The 18,231-nt window shown below is 43.3% G+C and overlaps 1 protein-coding gene across 13 annotated transcripts in view; it reads right to left on the reverse strand.

Annotated features, from left to right (window-relative positions):
- Positions 1 to 526: 526 nt before the first annotated feature.
- SLC4A11 (solute carrier family 4 member 11) overlaps positions 527 to 18,231 on the reverse strand; it is a 134,645-nt gene continuing 116,940 nt past the window's right edge. For 10 of the 13 annotated variants that reach the window (XM_031588148.2, XM_031588152.2, XM_031588150.2 and 7 more), the window contains 4 exons: positions 16,874 to 17,047; positions 11,997 to 12,192; positions 9,716 to 9,885; positions 528 to 6,568 (listed from right to left, as the gene is read on the reverse strand). In XM_031588148.2, the coding sequence (XP_031444008.1) occupies positions 6,505 to 6,568; positions 9,716 to 9,885; positions 11,997 to 12,192; positions 16,874 to 17,047 (604 nt within the window). In that variant the 3' untranslated portion in view covers positions 528 to 6,504. Of the gene's footprint in view, positions 6,569 to 9,715; positions 9,886 to 11,996; positions 12,193 to 16,873; positions 17,048 to 18,231 lie in introns of all 13 variants that reach the window. The other 3 variants (XM_090139903.1, XM_090139906.1, XM_031588147.2) reach the window with 1 other exon arrangement.

Below are 18,231 nucleotides of genomic sequence, written 5' to 3' on the forward strand. Positions count from 1 at the left end.
CTATGCACCACCTCACTAATTTGGGGCTTGTCTCCATTTGGGCAATGCCAGCAAAGTCAGAGCCATAAAGGCAATGGTAGCCAGGCCTTGAGTCTCTCAGTGCAGTGCATCAGCTGAAAGGTGCAGTTATTTCTTATTCTTCTCCATTAGCCATAGCATATCTCAAGTTGGATGTGGTGATCCTTCTTGGGTCTTTTCCAACACCTGGTTCCACCTGCAGGACCACCCAAAAATCAGACCATAAGACACAAAGCAATCCCACTGTGGCTGCCCAGACTCCTGCCTACAAGATAATGCATCTATTTACTGTCACAGTTGAGATGCTCAAATGCTGCAAGCACTGGGGATTACAGAATTAATCTCAGCTACAGGGATTCCCACAAATAACCAAAGAAATACATACATCTGTGCTGGGACAAAGATCCAAGCTGTGCTGGGAGCTGAAGGTTAAATAAAGGACACCGATTAGGCACGAAGTAGAAATATATAAACAGTATATTTCTTTTTATTTTGATTTTTAAATACAATTTCCTTACACAATAAAGGAATTCCCTTTCCCTCCCCCTCCCCACATCCCAAGCAACTCTTATCAAAAGAAATCATCCACTGTAAAATCAACACTAGATAGAGGCATGCGCTTTGAGAGCGTATTTAGCAAGTGCAACATCTATAGGTCCTATCTCCATAAATAGGAACTTGTGCTTTCCCTCACAATACCTCCCCCAGCAACCTGGGGTGGAAACCTCCCAGACACCAAACCCAGAAGTGTTTAACCAGCTATGTGCCATGCAGCAGGAGAAGTGGCACTGAGGGATGTGGTGGGGTTGGATTTGGGAATCTTTGGGGTCTTTTCCAGCCTTAATGATTTTGAGAGGAGAATGGGGGAAAATGAGAAAGGGGCTGCATCTCAAATGCTTCCTCAGGTGGAACCCAAGGGGAAAGGGGTTTGGTTTGCATTGATGTAAGAACACACGTTGAGGGAGGGTTGCTGGGTGTCTTTACTTTAAGACAAGCCCTGCTTTTAAGGGTAATTCCTGTGTGGAGAAAAGGTACAGCCCCACATCGTTGAAGAGGATGGAGGAAAACAGACTAAATTCTGAAAGTAACAGAGCACAAAGCCATCTGACTCACTGAATCAGAGCAGCTCCACCAAATGCACGAAGCTGAGATCCTGCAGGGGTCAACAGCACGATGGGTTTCTCACTCTCACTCTCTGCAGCTGTATCATGCTTTCTCCCACCTAGGATAGGACTGCCGTGGTCCCAAATTTGAGAAGCTCAGAAATACAGGGTGACACATATTTGATTTATAAAAAAATGAAATGGAAAGGTGGCCAAACTGCTCCTAAAGGTAAGCAGTTCCTGGAGGAAGGGCACATTGTGTGAGCTCAGCCGTGTCACTCAGATGTCCACATCAAGGGCTGCACCCTTTGCTCCACTGGGCAGGACCAGCACGGCCATGTTAATCTACCACTGCCAATATAGACAATGGCAGAAACTGCCCAAGTCATCCAATCTGGTGAAACTGAGGTAAATTTGATGCTGAAACACCGATTGTTGCTGATAGACACGGTGACAGCTGATCACAGCCCATCAGCGAGCTCCTGAGCACGGAAACCAATACTCTAGGCTGCTGAATTTGATACAATGGTTTTCAGCAAAGCCCAGATCGCATAGCTCCGCTGCTGCCAGAGCCCTTTTGTTCTGGCATGCAAGAAGCAAAAATTCAGCAGAGCTCAGAGGTTTAGAAGGAAAGAATTCAATTGCCAACTATTTTTTTCCAACTCCTTGCTATTTTGTTCACTTTGAGACTCCCACTTGGGGCAAAGCAAGGGATGCTGATGGGCTTTGTGTAGCAGCAAGGATGTCACATGGAGGAGAGAGATGCCACACGCATCCCCTCCTCCTGCAAGCAGATCTTTGCAGCAGAGATGCAGATGGGGAGCAGAAGGCAGCACGTCCCTTGGGACAAGCTCTTAATATTTAACACTGCATCAGAACTGTGCCAAGTGATCCAAGCTCATGCAGAGTTTTCTACAAGGGAGAGAGAGTCACAGCCAAGGATTGTCTTTGCTTGGAAGGAAAAACACACAAAAGCTGAAAAGGAAAGTGCTAATTTGTAGTTCTTAAGCATGTGCTCAGGCAACTCCCTTGTATGTCTGCTCCTTACACCATATTGATGGCTTGCTCTTTGCAGCTAGAGCCAGAGCCAGTAGTATAATGATCAGGGTTGGTATTTAAATGCCTTAATTAGATATGAAAACAATTAGAGAAGGTTATTCTCTTCTAACATCCACAGGCTGCAGCACAGATAGAAAACTGGGCAAACCCCTCCCATACTGCCTATTTAAGTTGTTTTGGAAGCATGACAGATGAAAAAGATGACAGCCCAACTGGAACACTGTGCCATAAAGTAATCAACTAAAGAGATGCAGAAGACAGCGCAACAGCAGGACAATTACAAATCCTTCCTAATTGCCTATTATGGCAGAGGGAGCCCCAAGGGAGCAGCCGCTGCCACGCTGCTGCTCAAACACAGCCTTGTGTTCTCCAGAGAAAAATACCCACTCAGCATTTTGTCAGCATTCCTGCAGTTGGGGATGCCAGAGAGCTTCCAGGGGAGGGCTGGAGAAGATGAGAGCTATGTCAGGAGATGGCATCGGAAGCAGTGAAAACACTGAAGTTTTGGAGGAACGCACAAAAATTTGAGCCAATTCTCATTTTTTCCTTTTAGGTCATTTTGGTGATAACATACCAAAGGACAAATACAGAGAACAGTGAATAAGATTAAGGATAAACATGAACACGTCCCAGCCGATAGGGCAGATCCTAGTCTGACCCATTAAGTATCCAAGTGGAAGGAGCTCTAGGAGACACAGCATGTCCCAAGTTCCCTCCAACAACTTCTGCAAGTGTTATCCAACTTTGATCAACTTTATGTATTTTTTGTTGTTGTTTTGCTTCTGTCCCCAAAGAGGGTCCAGAAAAAACACAGTTCAGCAGCAGATTCTGAAGCAGACAAATACAATTATGCAAAAAAGTTTACAAACTGTTTCAGTCTTTTGGTGCAGCTGGGGATGGGGACCTTTGGGGAATAATTGTTTGAACCACAGCATGTGGGTGTGTGGTCATCTACCTTATTTGTTTTTGGAGCATCCCAGTTCACACAGGTCATCCAGAAGCATCACCTCGTAGTTGTTGGATTCATCTTGAAACACTTCACTAGTTGAATTCATTTTCTCCATTCCTATCCTTCCTCAGTGATGCCTTGACATATCACCCAACTTGAGTTTGACATTTATTAACAGCTTCAGATGTTGATGCCAGAGAACGTGGGGGGTTGTTGTTAGTGATGTTGTCAGACTTGCTTTCTAAGCAATCCAGAAAGTGCTATATTGCCTGTTCAGCAGTCCACGTTTCAACAACTGCCCTTCATTTACATGGAGAAACAACTATTTCCACACATTAGTGCATCAACATCAATCTTTGAAGGCAATAAAACGAGTCTCAGACCAACAAAACTATTCAGGTATAAATCCAATTTTAATTATCAAGCTAATTTCTAGCTCCTACATTCAGTGCAAGGATCAAAAACTACAAATTCGAGAGTAGAAATTTATTCTATTCCCAGTTTCCAATTGCTTTGGCAACTGTCAGAAGATAACTCCCAAAATCCATTCATTTCAGAAGCATCCTACGACCTTCGTGGTTCCAGGTGAGCATCGTGGACTCTCTTGATAGCTACCAACATCCTTCAAACCCAACTCTTTGGCAACAGTTATACATAGCATTGTGCGTATATAAAGAGCTTATAATAAAACTTCTTTTACATTCTAATTGTCTTAACCTTCACAGAAGTATTAAAGTGCTCGATCAACTCTGAACAGTCCCTCCTTCCCTAGTTAGCCTGCTTTCTGGAGATGCCTACACTTAGAATCAGCAAAACCAGAAGCAAACAAGACAAAAAGTACTCGTAGGAGGAAAATCCTCTGCAGGACCATTGCAACTCTTCAACAGCCATGAGGCCTTGGTAGTCTCACATCTCTCCACTACCCACATCTTTAGAACATGGGTCCAAAACATTCACACAGGCTAAACCAGCCCCCCATCACTTGATTCTTTGACCCACGCATTCTGTAGAAAGAAACCTTTGCAAAACAGAATCCTAGGGATGCTACTGAGAAAACACAAAACACTGAAGTCATACTGGTGAAGCAACAGCAGTGAATCCCCACCCCAATAATTGTGATGGCTATTTAACCTCCCCCAGTTATCTGGATTTTAAGTAATCTTCAACTAAGTTTGACTCTGAAATTGACATAGATGCTTTTTGGTCCTTGTGAGCAGAGGCTTGGAGGGCGCATCTCAAAATTAATTCTTCTTGTAACATTTGCGTGCCAGCCCATCTCAGCTACTCTGTACTGGAGGGGATTTCATCCAGGGCCTCAGAGAGAACCAGAGGTACATCCCAGCAGGCACACTGCCTCCTCCTTCCAGCCACAGCATCCACAATACAGTTTGAACTACCCTGAAGGATGACTTCTCCCAACCAAAAGCTGAGACACCAGCAATGTACTCCCAAGACAGGTAATAGTTTACTTGACCATAAGTTAACACTTCTCATTCTAGTTCTGGTTAAATCTAACATCCACAGGGGAAAAAAACAAGCATTGTAAGGCCTGTGCAATTGCTCTTTCACAATAAGTACATAATTGTTTGCTGTCATCTTTTTCTGTTGACTGGAGATCAGAGATGCTTTTACCACCTCCACCTTCACATGGTCCCCAAAATCCTGTTTGTTGACTGCTCACCTTCCCTTTCTACATGTACACCTTGGTAATAGCCATCAGCAATTTCACCACAAAAAATGACTCAAAACCCAGAAAATGTTGATGAAGGCAGTCAGAAACCATGCACAGGTTTGCATTTAGTATCACACCATTGCTCAGACATCACGTGAGTTACCCTTGCTGCCTTCAGGACCAACTGAAAGCCCAACGTGTGATGTTTAGCTAGGACTCCACTTTCCTTGAAGTTTTACCTGCAATCTGTAGCGTGCAGCAATGGGCAGGCATTGACATAAAGGGCAGCTGGTTTCACAGTACTTCAAATAAGAAAACTGACCACTGTACAAGCAAAATAAAATAAACTGAAATATAAAAGACTGCAGAAGTTAGATTCATCCAGAAATATAATATAATGTCTGGGAGCAGGGGAAAAACCTGGAGATTAGTCACAGAACAGAAACAATGAAATGACCAACAAATATTGATTAGGCAAAGGAGGAGAACTTTCATTGCATGCTGTACATCAAAATTAAATGCAAAATTCACATATCAGACCACCAAGACAGAATGATGAAGATCTCAAGCCATAGGAAGAGGAAAGCAAAGAAATGTCTTGAATAAAGAAACAAAAAAAATAGCAAACAAGCAGCTTCAAAAGAAAAAAAACAAGGGACCGTACAACAAATGAGAAAAAGCAGCACTGAAGCAGAGAACAAGGATATGGTCAAGACACCACAGGTAACACTGATTGCACAAAACACTTCTGATATTTTGAAAGAACAGGCCTATTTGAATATCTATGCAAAATATATACACAAATCCATATGTATATATGTACACAGAGGCACTACTGTACATATGTATATGCAATCATCAACACAACTGCCCTTTGACAAGTTTCAGCATCTGACTCTGGGTGCAAGCAAGAACGTTGCAGTTGTGCAAAACTACACTTCTGTGTTTGATTACCAAGTGGTAAAATTAGAAAGAGCCAAAATAATTCCCAAGTAGCTCAGACCCAGATGCAGTTCCACCAACGTCACCATGCGAGCCCAATTTCTGAGTGCTTCCAGGTCATCTGTAGGAATTAAATATTCATCCAAAGCTGTGGGTTGTATCAGCACAAACTAACTTGTTTCCAACCCTTCTGCTAATGAGTCTGAAGAGACAGTCAGACATTTCCCCTGACAACGGTTGACCATGAGGCCATCCCACCTGGGATACCAATTTGGAAATACTGAATTAATAGGAAATGGAATTCAAAGGCCAAACAAAAGAGGACTGTCATTCTGTAAAAGGGTCAGCTGTTGTCCTTATAGTGCTTTGGAAAAAAAGGGATGTGACGCATACAAAAGGGATTTTCCCCCACCCCTCAAACAAGGGAACACACAACAAATCTGAATGCATGCTCCAACTGTATGGCATGCTGTTTTTCAGGGCTTCCAGTTTCAGGATGTGAAAAGTGGCATTTCCATCCAGCTCGCTTGCCTCACAGCTCCAAAGATCACTGGCCTCCCAAGTCCAATGGCTGTTTTGGTCTGACACTTCAATGCTCAATTGGTCTTTGATATGTGTGCATTACCAACGCCATATTAGAGCAGAAAGAAAGTGGTGAAAGAAAGAACTGCAGATAGACTGTTCTATGCCTTGGCAAAGATGCCCCATCCTTCCAACTCCAGAAGAGCCATCCTCACTGCTCCGCATGCAGCAGATCTTGCTTAGTGCTCTGCATCCATAGCATCCAAGTACTTGGCTTCAATGATTCTAGGCAGCAGGTTATACCTAAGAACGAACCAGAGAGAGTGCATTAGAACCTGTTTAACTCAAGTGTTTTATTTGTCAAGTCTGCTTTTAATTTGCCCACAGACACACTCTTGTTTTGTGCTGGGGAGGCAGGCAATAGCTTCCTGCTGTCCCCACCTTGCTACTGGATTGATTACTTGTCCACGAGTCACAGTTTATATCCTGTTCCTATTTTCTTAAGCACTCTCCCGACAGTTTTCCAGCACACAAACCATACCTGATGCAGCCTTACATCCAGTACAACACTTTGAACAGCAAACATGGAGGGTTCACAGGAGAAACCCTTCCCAAAATTTCAGGGCTGGCACAAGCTTTATGATACAGGGGTTTTATCTTGCTTTTCCTCAGCCCTCCAAGTACTCCAGGTCACTCTTTCCAGCTCTCCTCATGAAATTTTAATGGGAACCCAGCAACTTCAGACAGTCTTTTAATAAGGACAGAATACATCAAGACTTGAGATCAAGAGGCTGAGCAGGGCAGTGACATCCCAGCTGCTGGTAAGGCTCCATGCCTACCCAGCCCTTAGCATCCATTTGATCATGGAGGTAGTGATGCCCCAGTTCCCTTACTTTCCTCTATTTTGAGGGGTTGTTTGTTTTTTGTTTTGTTTGTTTTTACATAAACATCTTCATGAATTTGGGTGAGAAAAGAAAGCCACTAAAAACATGGTAGGAAGCTGCTGTCATCCAGATCTCACTGTATATTTGTAGTTTGACACTTTTCTTGCTTAAGAGGGAAGCAATTCAGCTGTTCTAACAGGGTACAGTACTAGAAAGCCAGTTTATGAGCTGAAGGGTCTTTTCAAGAGCTAGAAAAGAGATCCCTAACAGCACTTACTGCTGAGAAATACCCCACCTGCTTAGACTGACCTGCCATGAAATAAAATGCTTGAGAGCTGTGAAAGCACAGAAACAGAATGCAGAAAGATTCTTCCTCTCTGAGCAACCTTAAGTATGCCCCAGGGCAGGGATAGGAGTGTAACAAAAAAAACTAGACACCCTACAGTTTTTGGCTCAATACTTGGAATTGGGTATACCAAAAAAAATATCATTCTCTCCCAACAGACAATTCCACTGCAATAGTAAATCACTGAAATCAGTTACTTTCCAACACTGACACTGGAAAAAATATTGGACCCAATAAATGACAATGCAAAGCATGTGTTTAATGCAGTTGGAAGGAAGGGAATGCAGCCTTGAGACAAGCAAACCATATGGCAAGTTTTCTGGATGGGACACCGAGCTGTGAGTCATTCAGCTGGGTTTGATTCTTGACTTTGACCCCTGGCTATTCTCCTCTTCCTCCCTCTGCTTCTTTAAAAAAAGCATTTCTTTTCTGCCTCATCTATTTAGAGTGCCAGATCTTCATGAAAAAGTCATTATTTGCTACAGAGCTATGCATCATGGTGCAGCCTTCTCAGCTGGAGCCCACAGACATTGCATGAAGGCAATGTGGAATTCAGAAGGAAGGAAGCAGAGGGCAAGTTTGCATTCCATGTAGTACCACTTTCCCCTGAGCAGCAGGGCTAATTACAAAGGCTATTTGGAAAAGCTGCTCTGGAAAGAGAAACAACTTAGCAGATATAGCAAAAGATGACAGTGCCTTATTTACTCAAAGAAAAGATGTATTTGCACCATTAAATTACCTAGCTTTTTTGAGAAATTCAGGTTCTTTGACACAGCATTCTCCACAGTAATTTACCTTATAACAATATATATTAACTGAATATGTATATCTGCCCAAAGACTGTGAATACCCCGTCCCTGGAGGTGTTCAAGACCAGGTTGGATGGGGCCCTGGGCAGCCTGGTCTAGTATTAAATGTGGAGGTTGGTGGCCCTGCCTGCAGCAGGGGTTGGAGATTCATGATCCTTGAGGTCCATTCCAACCCAAGCCATTCTATGACTTAGGTAAGAATGCCCTGAATTTTCTTTTCTGTACTGAGACACTCTGCAGAGGCTCAGAATTCCCACAAGAGTCCATCATCCACAAATTATTTGCCAGCCATTTAACCAGGCATCCCAAAGTACCACCTATCTGAATGGTGGGAGAGGGTCTCCTATCATAATAGCAAAATAGCAATAATTTCAGTGCTTTCTACTGTCTGGTTCATCTTCAAACACTCAGCCCAAATAACTCTAACTGGAATCCTGTTGAAAGCCATGGCAGCTGACATTTGCTTTTGTTTTGGAAAGAACTGAACCCAGCTTTACCAGCCAAGAGGAGTGCCACCACAATAGCTGCCTTTGCAGATTATCACATCGGGAGCACTGAGCTTCTACATCAGATGGAAAACCTCCAGCACTACAAGCTCAAAGAGAATTAGGTATCACTGGATGCCATACAGGCCTAAAAATAATCATATGGACTGGAAAGAGATCTGTTCTGTCCAAGATCTTATTACAGCTTCTCATTACAGCCAAAGAATGGAGAAGAAAGCATGATTTCACTGAAGAATGATGGACAGTCACTGTTTAAAGAACATTAGGAAAACATTAAACTTCAATGATTCTCCTTCAGGGGTTGGACACAATGATCATTAAGGGTCTCTTCTAACTCAGGATATTCTTCACTGAATGAGGGTTGCAAGATATTATGGGATTCTTGTAGTTTTATGTTAGATGCATTCTGAAGATTTCACGTGGTCTGAGCTGATTATTTACAATGGCATTCAGCAACACAGGTGGTCTGTAAGATCAGTGCATCCCAGCACTATATAAAAGATAAGGATTCCTCTTTCCATTCATATGGTGCAAAGGAAAGTTTCCAGCTCTGCCCTGACTGCAGGTCTTAGGAAATCAGAATGCAAAGCAAGATGGAGCATTCTCAATACCAAGAGGAAAGGCTCAGACGACTGCAGCTACTCAGGAACATGTCTACAGGCACTGCAAAGGGAGACCCAGGTGCCTCTTTGCCAGCTAGAAAGCGACTAACCAGACCACATCACTTCGCACAAGACTTCATATTAGTGAAGTCAAAGGTTCTCTGTGCTATTCCTCCTCAAGCCATCATGTACTCAGGAGAGCACTGTATCCTCCTCAACCACTCAGGCTTCCAACAGCTGGAAGACGAGCATTGGAGATAGAAAAAAAAATCCAGCCAAGCTTTGTTGGGAAGAGTTTCTTACCTGATTGGGATCATTCCTATCATGATGAGCGGGAAGATCATCTTCATGTAGGGCAATGGTGACATGCCAAAACCACAGAGGATGAGGAGCTGCAGGACTTGCAGGCCTGTGAAATAGTGGATCTTCCTCTGGGGCACTCTGCGGATGTAATGTGTCGGAGGATAAGCAGTCTGGGAAGAGAAGAATGGTGTCTCAGAAATGCAGCAACTTGGACTCGTGAGTGCAGGACACAATGCAGGCTTCAGAACAAGGGTTTTAACGAACCCAGTTTACACCATGCTGTGCATTAACAGTTCTTAACGTGCTCAACAGCTGAATGTAGGATTTGTAGGGTTAAAGCATGCAACAACCTGACTGCATTGGCAACAACACAGAGATGATGACTGGGCATGAGAAACCCAGGGGAGAAATAACACACAATGAAGACTGCCTCAGGGAGCATCTGGAGTGCAAGAAAATATCTTGATAAGTACAGTAATGAGATTCCCCTGAGTAGGATTATCAGGGCTTTGCAGCAACACATGAAGTGCCTGAGGGGGTGTGCAGAGAGTGATGGGAAGCAGAAATATTCATCCAGCAACCCCATCACTTGTTTCTGCACCTGAAACCCAGCTCTTCATTAGTATATAGCCTTTCTCCTGCTGATCAGACTAGGCTTGCCCTGGTGGTCCCATTTTCCATCTAAACAGCAAGAGATGAGACTGTGGAGGTGCTAGAAGAGGCCAGACTTCAACAGCCATGATTCTCCACTTATATGAAGTGCTCACTTTTGAGGAAGAGCAAAAAGTGACATTAATAGGCTAAATATCACTCGTGGTTTCCCTCTGACAGTTACTTGCTCATGTCTGAGTACAAGCTTTGACTCATTGTCTATACATCAATGAAGAGTATGAGCGACTGTCTGCTGGCACTGATACAGACTCAATGGATTCAGATTGTGCCATGACTCATTACAAGGTTTCCAGAAAAGTGAGAGTTCCATATTTAAGATTACTTTTAATTTTCCAAGCTGAAGCTCGGAAAATTCCACAGAATTTGTATTAAAAATCAGAAGTAATATTCCACAACATCACTATTCAACCGCATAACTATTCAATCTCCATTCAAGAAAATCAACATGACAATGGTAATCTTTACCCAGATTTCAGTCTTGATCTCTGATGTTACAGCTCAGAGGTTAAAACAGATTAGCAGAAGCACCAGGCTTGCTAAGCCCTTGACCCATTACATAAGAGGAGGTGAGCTGGAGACTCATTACTGTTCCCAGGTGCTGCCCACACTGCCAACAAGGGCCCTAATGCACTTGTTATAGAGATGGCTTGAAAGCAGGTTTCTAGGTTTGTTTTCATCCCACATCAGAAGCATTTCAATAGCACAAGTCATTTCATTTTGAGTGTAAAATACTATCTCATGACGCTTTGCACAAGTTGAGACAAAAGCATAAAATGAGGCAAAAGTGACCTTTTCTGAAGTTTTGTTGGCAAAATTGAAAGTCATCATCGTAGATCTATTTTCTTTTTTCCTAAATTATTCTTAAGATACACATACTCTGCAACTAAGACTGACAAACACTCTGTGTGCAATGGGCAGTAGTTTCTGCAGCTATCACAGGCAGTGTTTGAATGTGTGTGTTGTATGAATGTGTTTGTGCTCTACAGAGTTCAGAGCAGGTCTTCCTTGGTCACAGCTCTCCTGGTTCCATCCATGCACTCATTCTTACCCTCCTGGAGAAAGGTGTTCTAGAGCAATCCTGAAGCAAGCTGAAAAGCGTAGGATTATCTGAGACACTACTCCAAGCAAGAGAACTCAGATGCTTTCACAGCAGGGAAACGCAGAAAGCAATTTATGCAGAATTTGAAAGAAATGAGATGAGGTGTAATTCTCCGAACAATTTAGCTACCACCTTTTTCTAACCTAACAATAACCTTGCCACTTTTGTTGTTTGACACAGCATTCTTCTCTCACTTGTTCATCTGCTTTAACACAAAAGAATTCTCTTGCTCGTGTCTCAGTGACAGTCAGACTCAGCTGGAGACATCATGTTTCACTCCCTCCCTCCCTGCAGAGAAAGGTGAAATGGATACGCAAGGCGCAGGTGGAAAATGGAAATCAATGGAAATCAATATGGAAGATGGAAATCAACCTCATGAGAACATGAGTTTTGGGGGTAAGCCCATTCCCAGCACCACCAGCTTGCCACACCAGTCATCTTGGCACTGGTTGCTCCCAGGTTGTAAGCATGATTTCTTTACTCCACACCAAGCCAACGTGTGAACATTACCTGTTCTTTGAGCAGCAGAGCCACCCTCTCAAAGAGCTGGTTCCCATCAATGGAGGTCAATGCAATGTAGAGGAAGAGGCCGTAGAGGACTGGTTTTGGGATCCACTGAAGAGGGAAAGGGAGGAGCAGGAGCGAGAGGCCAACCAAGAAGTTTGCCACCAGACTTGTCAGCCGGGTCTCCTTCACACTCACAATCCTGGAAGCAGAAAAAAACAGGAATTAGTGGAGAAGGATAAGAACCCCAGTATCCACATAAGCTTATTACTGGGGCACACAACTCAGAGTGAGCTCAGGACACGTGCCACTCAGGAAAAGGGAAACTCATCTCCACAGCACTGAGATCAGCACTTCTGGCCCCACGCTGACACTGAGAAGGCAGAGCTCTGCTGGATCCAGGCCAGGCACTTAATCCACGACTCAAACAGAGCACCTGGAGAAATGCCAAATTCCCCTTCTCCAAAGCTGCACAGATCCTATCCTGAACTAAATTGCCCTCTAAACTAATTCTATTCAGCACATTGCGAGAAAATAGGCAGGAATCCTCTTTCTGGGCATTAATCCTTCCCTCAAGTTACCCAATGTATATGCAATTGGCTTTTATCCAGAATAAAACTCATTGGCTTCTACAGGAACTAATCAATGTCTTGGAAGGAAAAAAGAAATGGATCTGCATTCTCAACTGAGAGTCAACAGTTTTGATCTATGTGAGGATCTTGTTTACATGGAGGGAATGCTGGAAGCACTATGCATGGAGCTAGAAATTTAATTCTGCTGTGGATTACAGCAGCTGTACTGTGAATTGCCTACTACTATGCAGACCTTCTAATTATTAGTGCAAATTTCATAGAATTGATGAACAATTTTTAATAAACAGTAATAAAAGATGGACAGGAAAGCATGCAGCAACTTCCAGAGCTTACTCAGGGGTGAGAGGGTGGTTCTGTTTTCATTCAATATAAACCCAAAACAATGGGAGGAAACAAAACCCTCGTCTCTCAAGAGTACTTCTAGAAAAAAAGGAGATTCTTAATGTAATTTATATTTATACACATATTTAGAAGATAAATCCACAGTATAAGCGGGTGAATAAATCCCCTATTATAGGTGAAACTCTTTCACAGGCTCTCTAGGCATCATCTGGTGGCTGCAAGACATTCTGAATTAACCCTCTACACAAAGCACCGTGAGGATTAGCACAAGATCTATGAGAACATTTCCCTCTTTTCCAAGTACTGCTGACACCTCGTAATCCCTTCTGCACTAAAGAAGGTTCCTTTACAGTGAATTCTTTCAATATTGAGAGCCTTCCTTTTAAATACAGTCAGGTTGAACATCTGAAGTTTTGTTTGTGCCTTCAAGAACGTAAAGATGCTGTGGAGGAGATGGATGAAGGATTCTTCCACACCTGTATTTAGAGACTGAGGGAAAGCACAACAGCCCAAGGCTTGCTCTTAGCACTTGGATAACACAGAATTTACATGAAACCTAAGGAATAACAAATACTACAAACAGAACACCAAGTCCTGAGGACAACACTTAAATTCCCCAGTGAATGTTGAGGCAGATTGTGTTATCCAAGATTACCAAAAAAGGATATGCAGAAGAGACAGGAGGTATTAACTTCTGTGGAACTCCCCTTCTTCTTTCACATCTGGATTTAAACAGTCAAAACCACAGCCTTCCTCCTTCCAAATACACTTCTACAAGTTTACTAATGGGATGTCCCTCCTATTGCCTGGAGAAGCCAGAGCAGGAGTGCTGCTTCCCCTGTTATCTGCAAACTGCTCCATCAGCTCTGGAAGAACAGGAACATCAGCTGGGGGGTTATCATTTGGCATCATTTGCACAGCCTGCAGGCCTGCATCACTGCAGAACAAAAGTCTCAGAGACAGAGACAAGCAAGCTTTAAGTGCAAGTGCAGGGGCTATTTCAGATTAATCTGATAGTCCAATAAGGAGCAGTCAGACCACTTTAGTGCCATCAGAACCACTATGAGCCTCTCGAGTGTCGCAGTAAAGCAGGAGGGAAGGGATGCACTAAGTGATTCAGACCATCCGTGTACAGTAAGAGCTCCTCTAGCTTTGTCTTTGGGCAAGCTACCAAGGAAGCATTTCTTGTTTTGGGAAAAAGAAAACATTCACAATCTGCAAACAGAGCATACACAAGGTTGCTAGGTTCCTTGTGAGTGCAATGATGGAAACTGAAGAGCTCAGGATCAAAGCTAGATATGAAACCAGTACATTTCAATAAGATACAAGCCTGCATGGATGGGAACAGCCCAGAGCAGCAGCCTTTCAGTAATGGATTTTTGAAGCTCATCACATTTGGTTGTCTTCTCTTGGGGATGCAGCAGTCACAGCATTGAGGAGTGTCTGAACGTACACAAGTTCTGCAATAACTATGGTCACTTGCTGTTAAAGCCACATAAAGTAGTCTGGAATTCCTTACCAAAACAGTGAAAATTGCTCATAAGTCATCAAATTCGATGTTTTTTTTTTTAAGCTGATCTTCCCACCCTCTAGATGCTCTTTTGCCAACTCCAGCACCTTTCTTATTTCCAGAAAAAAAAAAAACAGTTCAGAATCTGGTTTGTCTCTTGAGGAAGCAGTTCCAGAAAGCCTGTACTGCAATGGAAATGATGTAATTAACAGAGATTATAGAGCATAATCCAGTCTCATTTCCCTAGGATCCTTTAATATGGTTAGTCTGGGATCAGCCATTCCCTACCTCCTCCATATGCCTATTTGCAGATTGCCAGATTCCCATCAAATTCAAGTGGTTCATCCACAGGGGAGAAGAAGAAAACCTCGCTTTCATTGTGACAGAGCTTTATTCCTGTTAGTGCCATCATCCTCATGCAGCTTTGATTCAAGTGCAGGAGAGGAACCTGCCAAGGGAGTCAGCACCAAAAGAACTCCTGATTTTCTAATTGAGCTCTGGTACGTTTTCTTTTTCAGCACAGCTAAGAGAAAAAGGTGACAGCATTGCTCAGAGCCTCCTGTTTATGGCTCAGTGCTTCGCAGAGAACAAGCAGCTTCAGTCTCAAAGGGAATTCACACAAGCAGGCAGCCCTTATTCCTGTCTTTGCTCCCTATATTAGGTTCAAAGCACAGATTTACACAGAGGCAGAGCAGTGCCTCAAGGGAAAGTACTTTGAGAGATTAGGTCATCTCTCAGTTCTTTTTAGGGTAATCACTGGACCTGTATCTATGTTAACAAAGCAAAAGAGGGCTCTCCCTGTTATTTTGGGGGCAGCTGGATGACAGAGCAAAGGACAAGGACAGAAGGCCCTTAATTTGCACAAGGAACTTGTGCTTTGCCAGGAGAAAACAGCACAGCATAAAGACAGTGGGTGGCAAAAGATGAAAGGAGCCACTGGGTATCTGACAGCAGAAAACAACAGGGAGGCTTGGCTCATGGGTTTCAAAGGGAAAATTGTGCATCTCCTGGACTACAGATGTCTATAATCTCTTCTGTAATACACCAGGAGAAACAGTATGGATTCCAGAAACGTTTCTTCTCCAAAAGAATGGTGATGCATTGGCAAAGGGGAGTGGAGTGGTGGAGTCACCACCCTAGGAGGTGTTCAAGAACTGTGGAGATGTGGCACTGAGGGACACAGTCAGTGGGTATGGTGGGGATGGGTTGGGGATCTTGGATGTCTTTTCCAATTTAATGATTTTAGTCTATGAATACAAGCCTACAAAACTCATTAAAGCAACTCAGGTTTTATCCTTTTTTTTTTTTCCCTCTTCTCGTAATGTAATTCTTAGCATGGATTCAAAGCAAAGATATAGTTGTAGGAACAACTAATACCAATAGTAATGGGATTACGAGTCCAGGAGCTGATATCCCAACAGAGGACTACAAAAGCACTGCAGGGAACAGCAACATATGGATGTGGGATGTGAAATATCCACCAGCAACACAGAAAGCAGACAGGCCCAACTGGGTTGGGCCAACAGGCACCAAGAACGTAACAGCATAGAGGCGAGATTGAAATTAAAAGACAGATCCAGACAGATCCACTCCATTTCCCCAAAGTAAACGACCACTTAGTCTCACTTATGAGAAGCGAGGATTCTGAAAATGGAAACAAAAAGATAGCATAATTAAAACTAATGGCATGTGAGTGGAAATTACCACTTCTGAGGTAAAAGCGTTCAAGTGTAATGTACCGAGATCAAACAGACCAGATAATCTCTATTCTGGAGGAAGTTTCATAAGAAATTGGATTTTTTAATTATTATTTTCTTAAATAGGACCCTGATAAGAAAAGCATTTGACAACTCAGAGCAGCAAAAAAATCTTGTCTTAAATAGAATGGTGTGACCCGGGCTTGGTTTCATTGCTGTTTTTACTTAAGGAAAAGAGAATTTAATAAGCCTCTTGCCTTTCCAAAGCATGGTGGAAGACCATGGGAACTCTGAAATGCTGCTGCATTTTTCCTATCCTTTGTAATAACCACTAGACAGGTCCCATGTGATGAATCAGACTGGATTTTCTCTGGTGAAGATATCTAGAGAAGTCTGGCCAAAATATCTCCTCAGTTTCACACAGAGATAAAAGCAAAGAAGGTCTTGGCTGACTCTCTGCACCTAAATTTGCTGAATTCCTTCAGGCTACTTCCTGCCATTGAGAAAAACACACATTTGTGGCTCTTCTAAAACAAGTGATTCGGGGAGGAGGGATGAAGCAGAACAACAAACCATGGCAGCTGAGGTGGCTTTGTTTGGTCCATTTTCCCCTCCATCTTCATCTCCCAGAGCGTTCAAGACTACAGCTAGATCCCAAACGTACCCTATATCCCATTGTACCCAAAGGAAAGCTCAAATCAAACCAAAGAGAGCCATGGTAGCTCTGTGGTTCCTACTTACGTCTCGTAGATGTGCCCGTTCTCAACTCTCTCCTCTACATAGGCCAGAGCACGGACGTGCATTGGAGAGTGAGGGAAGGCAGCATGGATCCATGGAAGGCCAAAGATGGACAGCCCCGTGTTTATGAGTGCCACGAGGAGGAGGTCCCAGTGGTAGGCTGTTCCCTTCACCAACCTGAAACAGGGAACGGTTGAGAGCTGTCAGATTTGGTGCTAACAACAGCAAGGCTGCTCTTGCTGAACCTGAGCTTGAATGTTAAACCAAGTGCACTTCTATGCACTGAGCAATTTTACACACCTCCTGTTTTACAGCTGACGTTACGTGAACACAAATGGTAATGAAACTTGATAGCTTTCTCCCAAAGCAATCACCTTCTGGAAAGAACAACGCTGAGCTAAAAGGCAATCTGCTAAAATAACAGCCCATAAGAATCACATCAGCATTTTGCCACTACTGTTTATTGCTGAGTCAACTCAAAATATACAGGTATGCCTGCTAACAGAACTGACATGGGCAGTGGTGTGAAACTTGGGCATGGATTGTCAAACCAGCAACACTGAAATTTCCCCATCTGCCTTGCTAATATCCCCGATCTCTCTCCTTCCCCACAAGCAGACCCAGGAGCTGAGTGCACGCTCAGTACACTGCAGTAATCTCCCACAATTACTGCTTCTGCATGATAAGAAAATAGGACATGAATTCATTAAACTTCAGCTCCTCCTCATTAGTCAGCCCAGGAGATACGCTCCTAACTTCAGTTAACACTGCATACCCTCCCCCCCGCCCCCCTTTAGTTTAAGGAAAAACAGCCCTTAAACTAAAAGGTTAACCAAGGTGTTAGCCACATCTCAGGCTTCATAGAGAACAAGTGCTAACACTGAACTCGTACCTTTTCTAACATTGTGATTGTTTTGTAAGGTCCCTTTCCAAACATAACCATCCGGTACTGTGTACTCAAACAACTTTATTCAAGTTTACATAAAGACTGAGGGGGGGAAATTCAGCCCTCAGACTGTGTTACCTAAGTTAAAGGTCTGTCAGTCATCGTTCTGTCTCTGAACATCAGAGCAAGATAGCGCTTGAGCCCACTCTGACACAAGTAAAGCATCAGTTGAAATGCTCTCCAGGCACCATCAACTGCAAGGTGTGCTCAGATATCATTTAGGTGTCTTAACACACATCAGCTCAGTACCTAAGCAGAGACTTGGAACCATCTCAGATGCTCCAGGATAGCAGGTACCTGGATCTAGCAAGCAATCCAGCACAGAAAGATTGTCTTATGGGTACGTGAAAACAGCACTCTTAGGTGGAGTTCAGCTTTGAAACAAAGACACGTCATATTGAGAGTGCTCACCTCC

Source organism: Phasianus colchicus, chromosome 4 (genome assembly GCF_987193195.1).
Source record: "Phasianus colchicus chromosome 4, bPhaCol1.hap1.1, whole genome shotgun sequence".
NCBI classification, from domain to species: Eukaryota; Metazoa; Chordata; class Aves; order Galliformes; family Phasianidae; genus Phasianus; species Phasianus colchicus.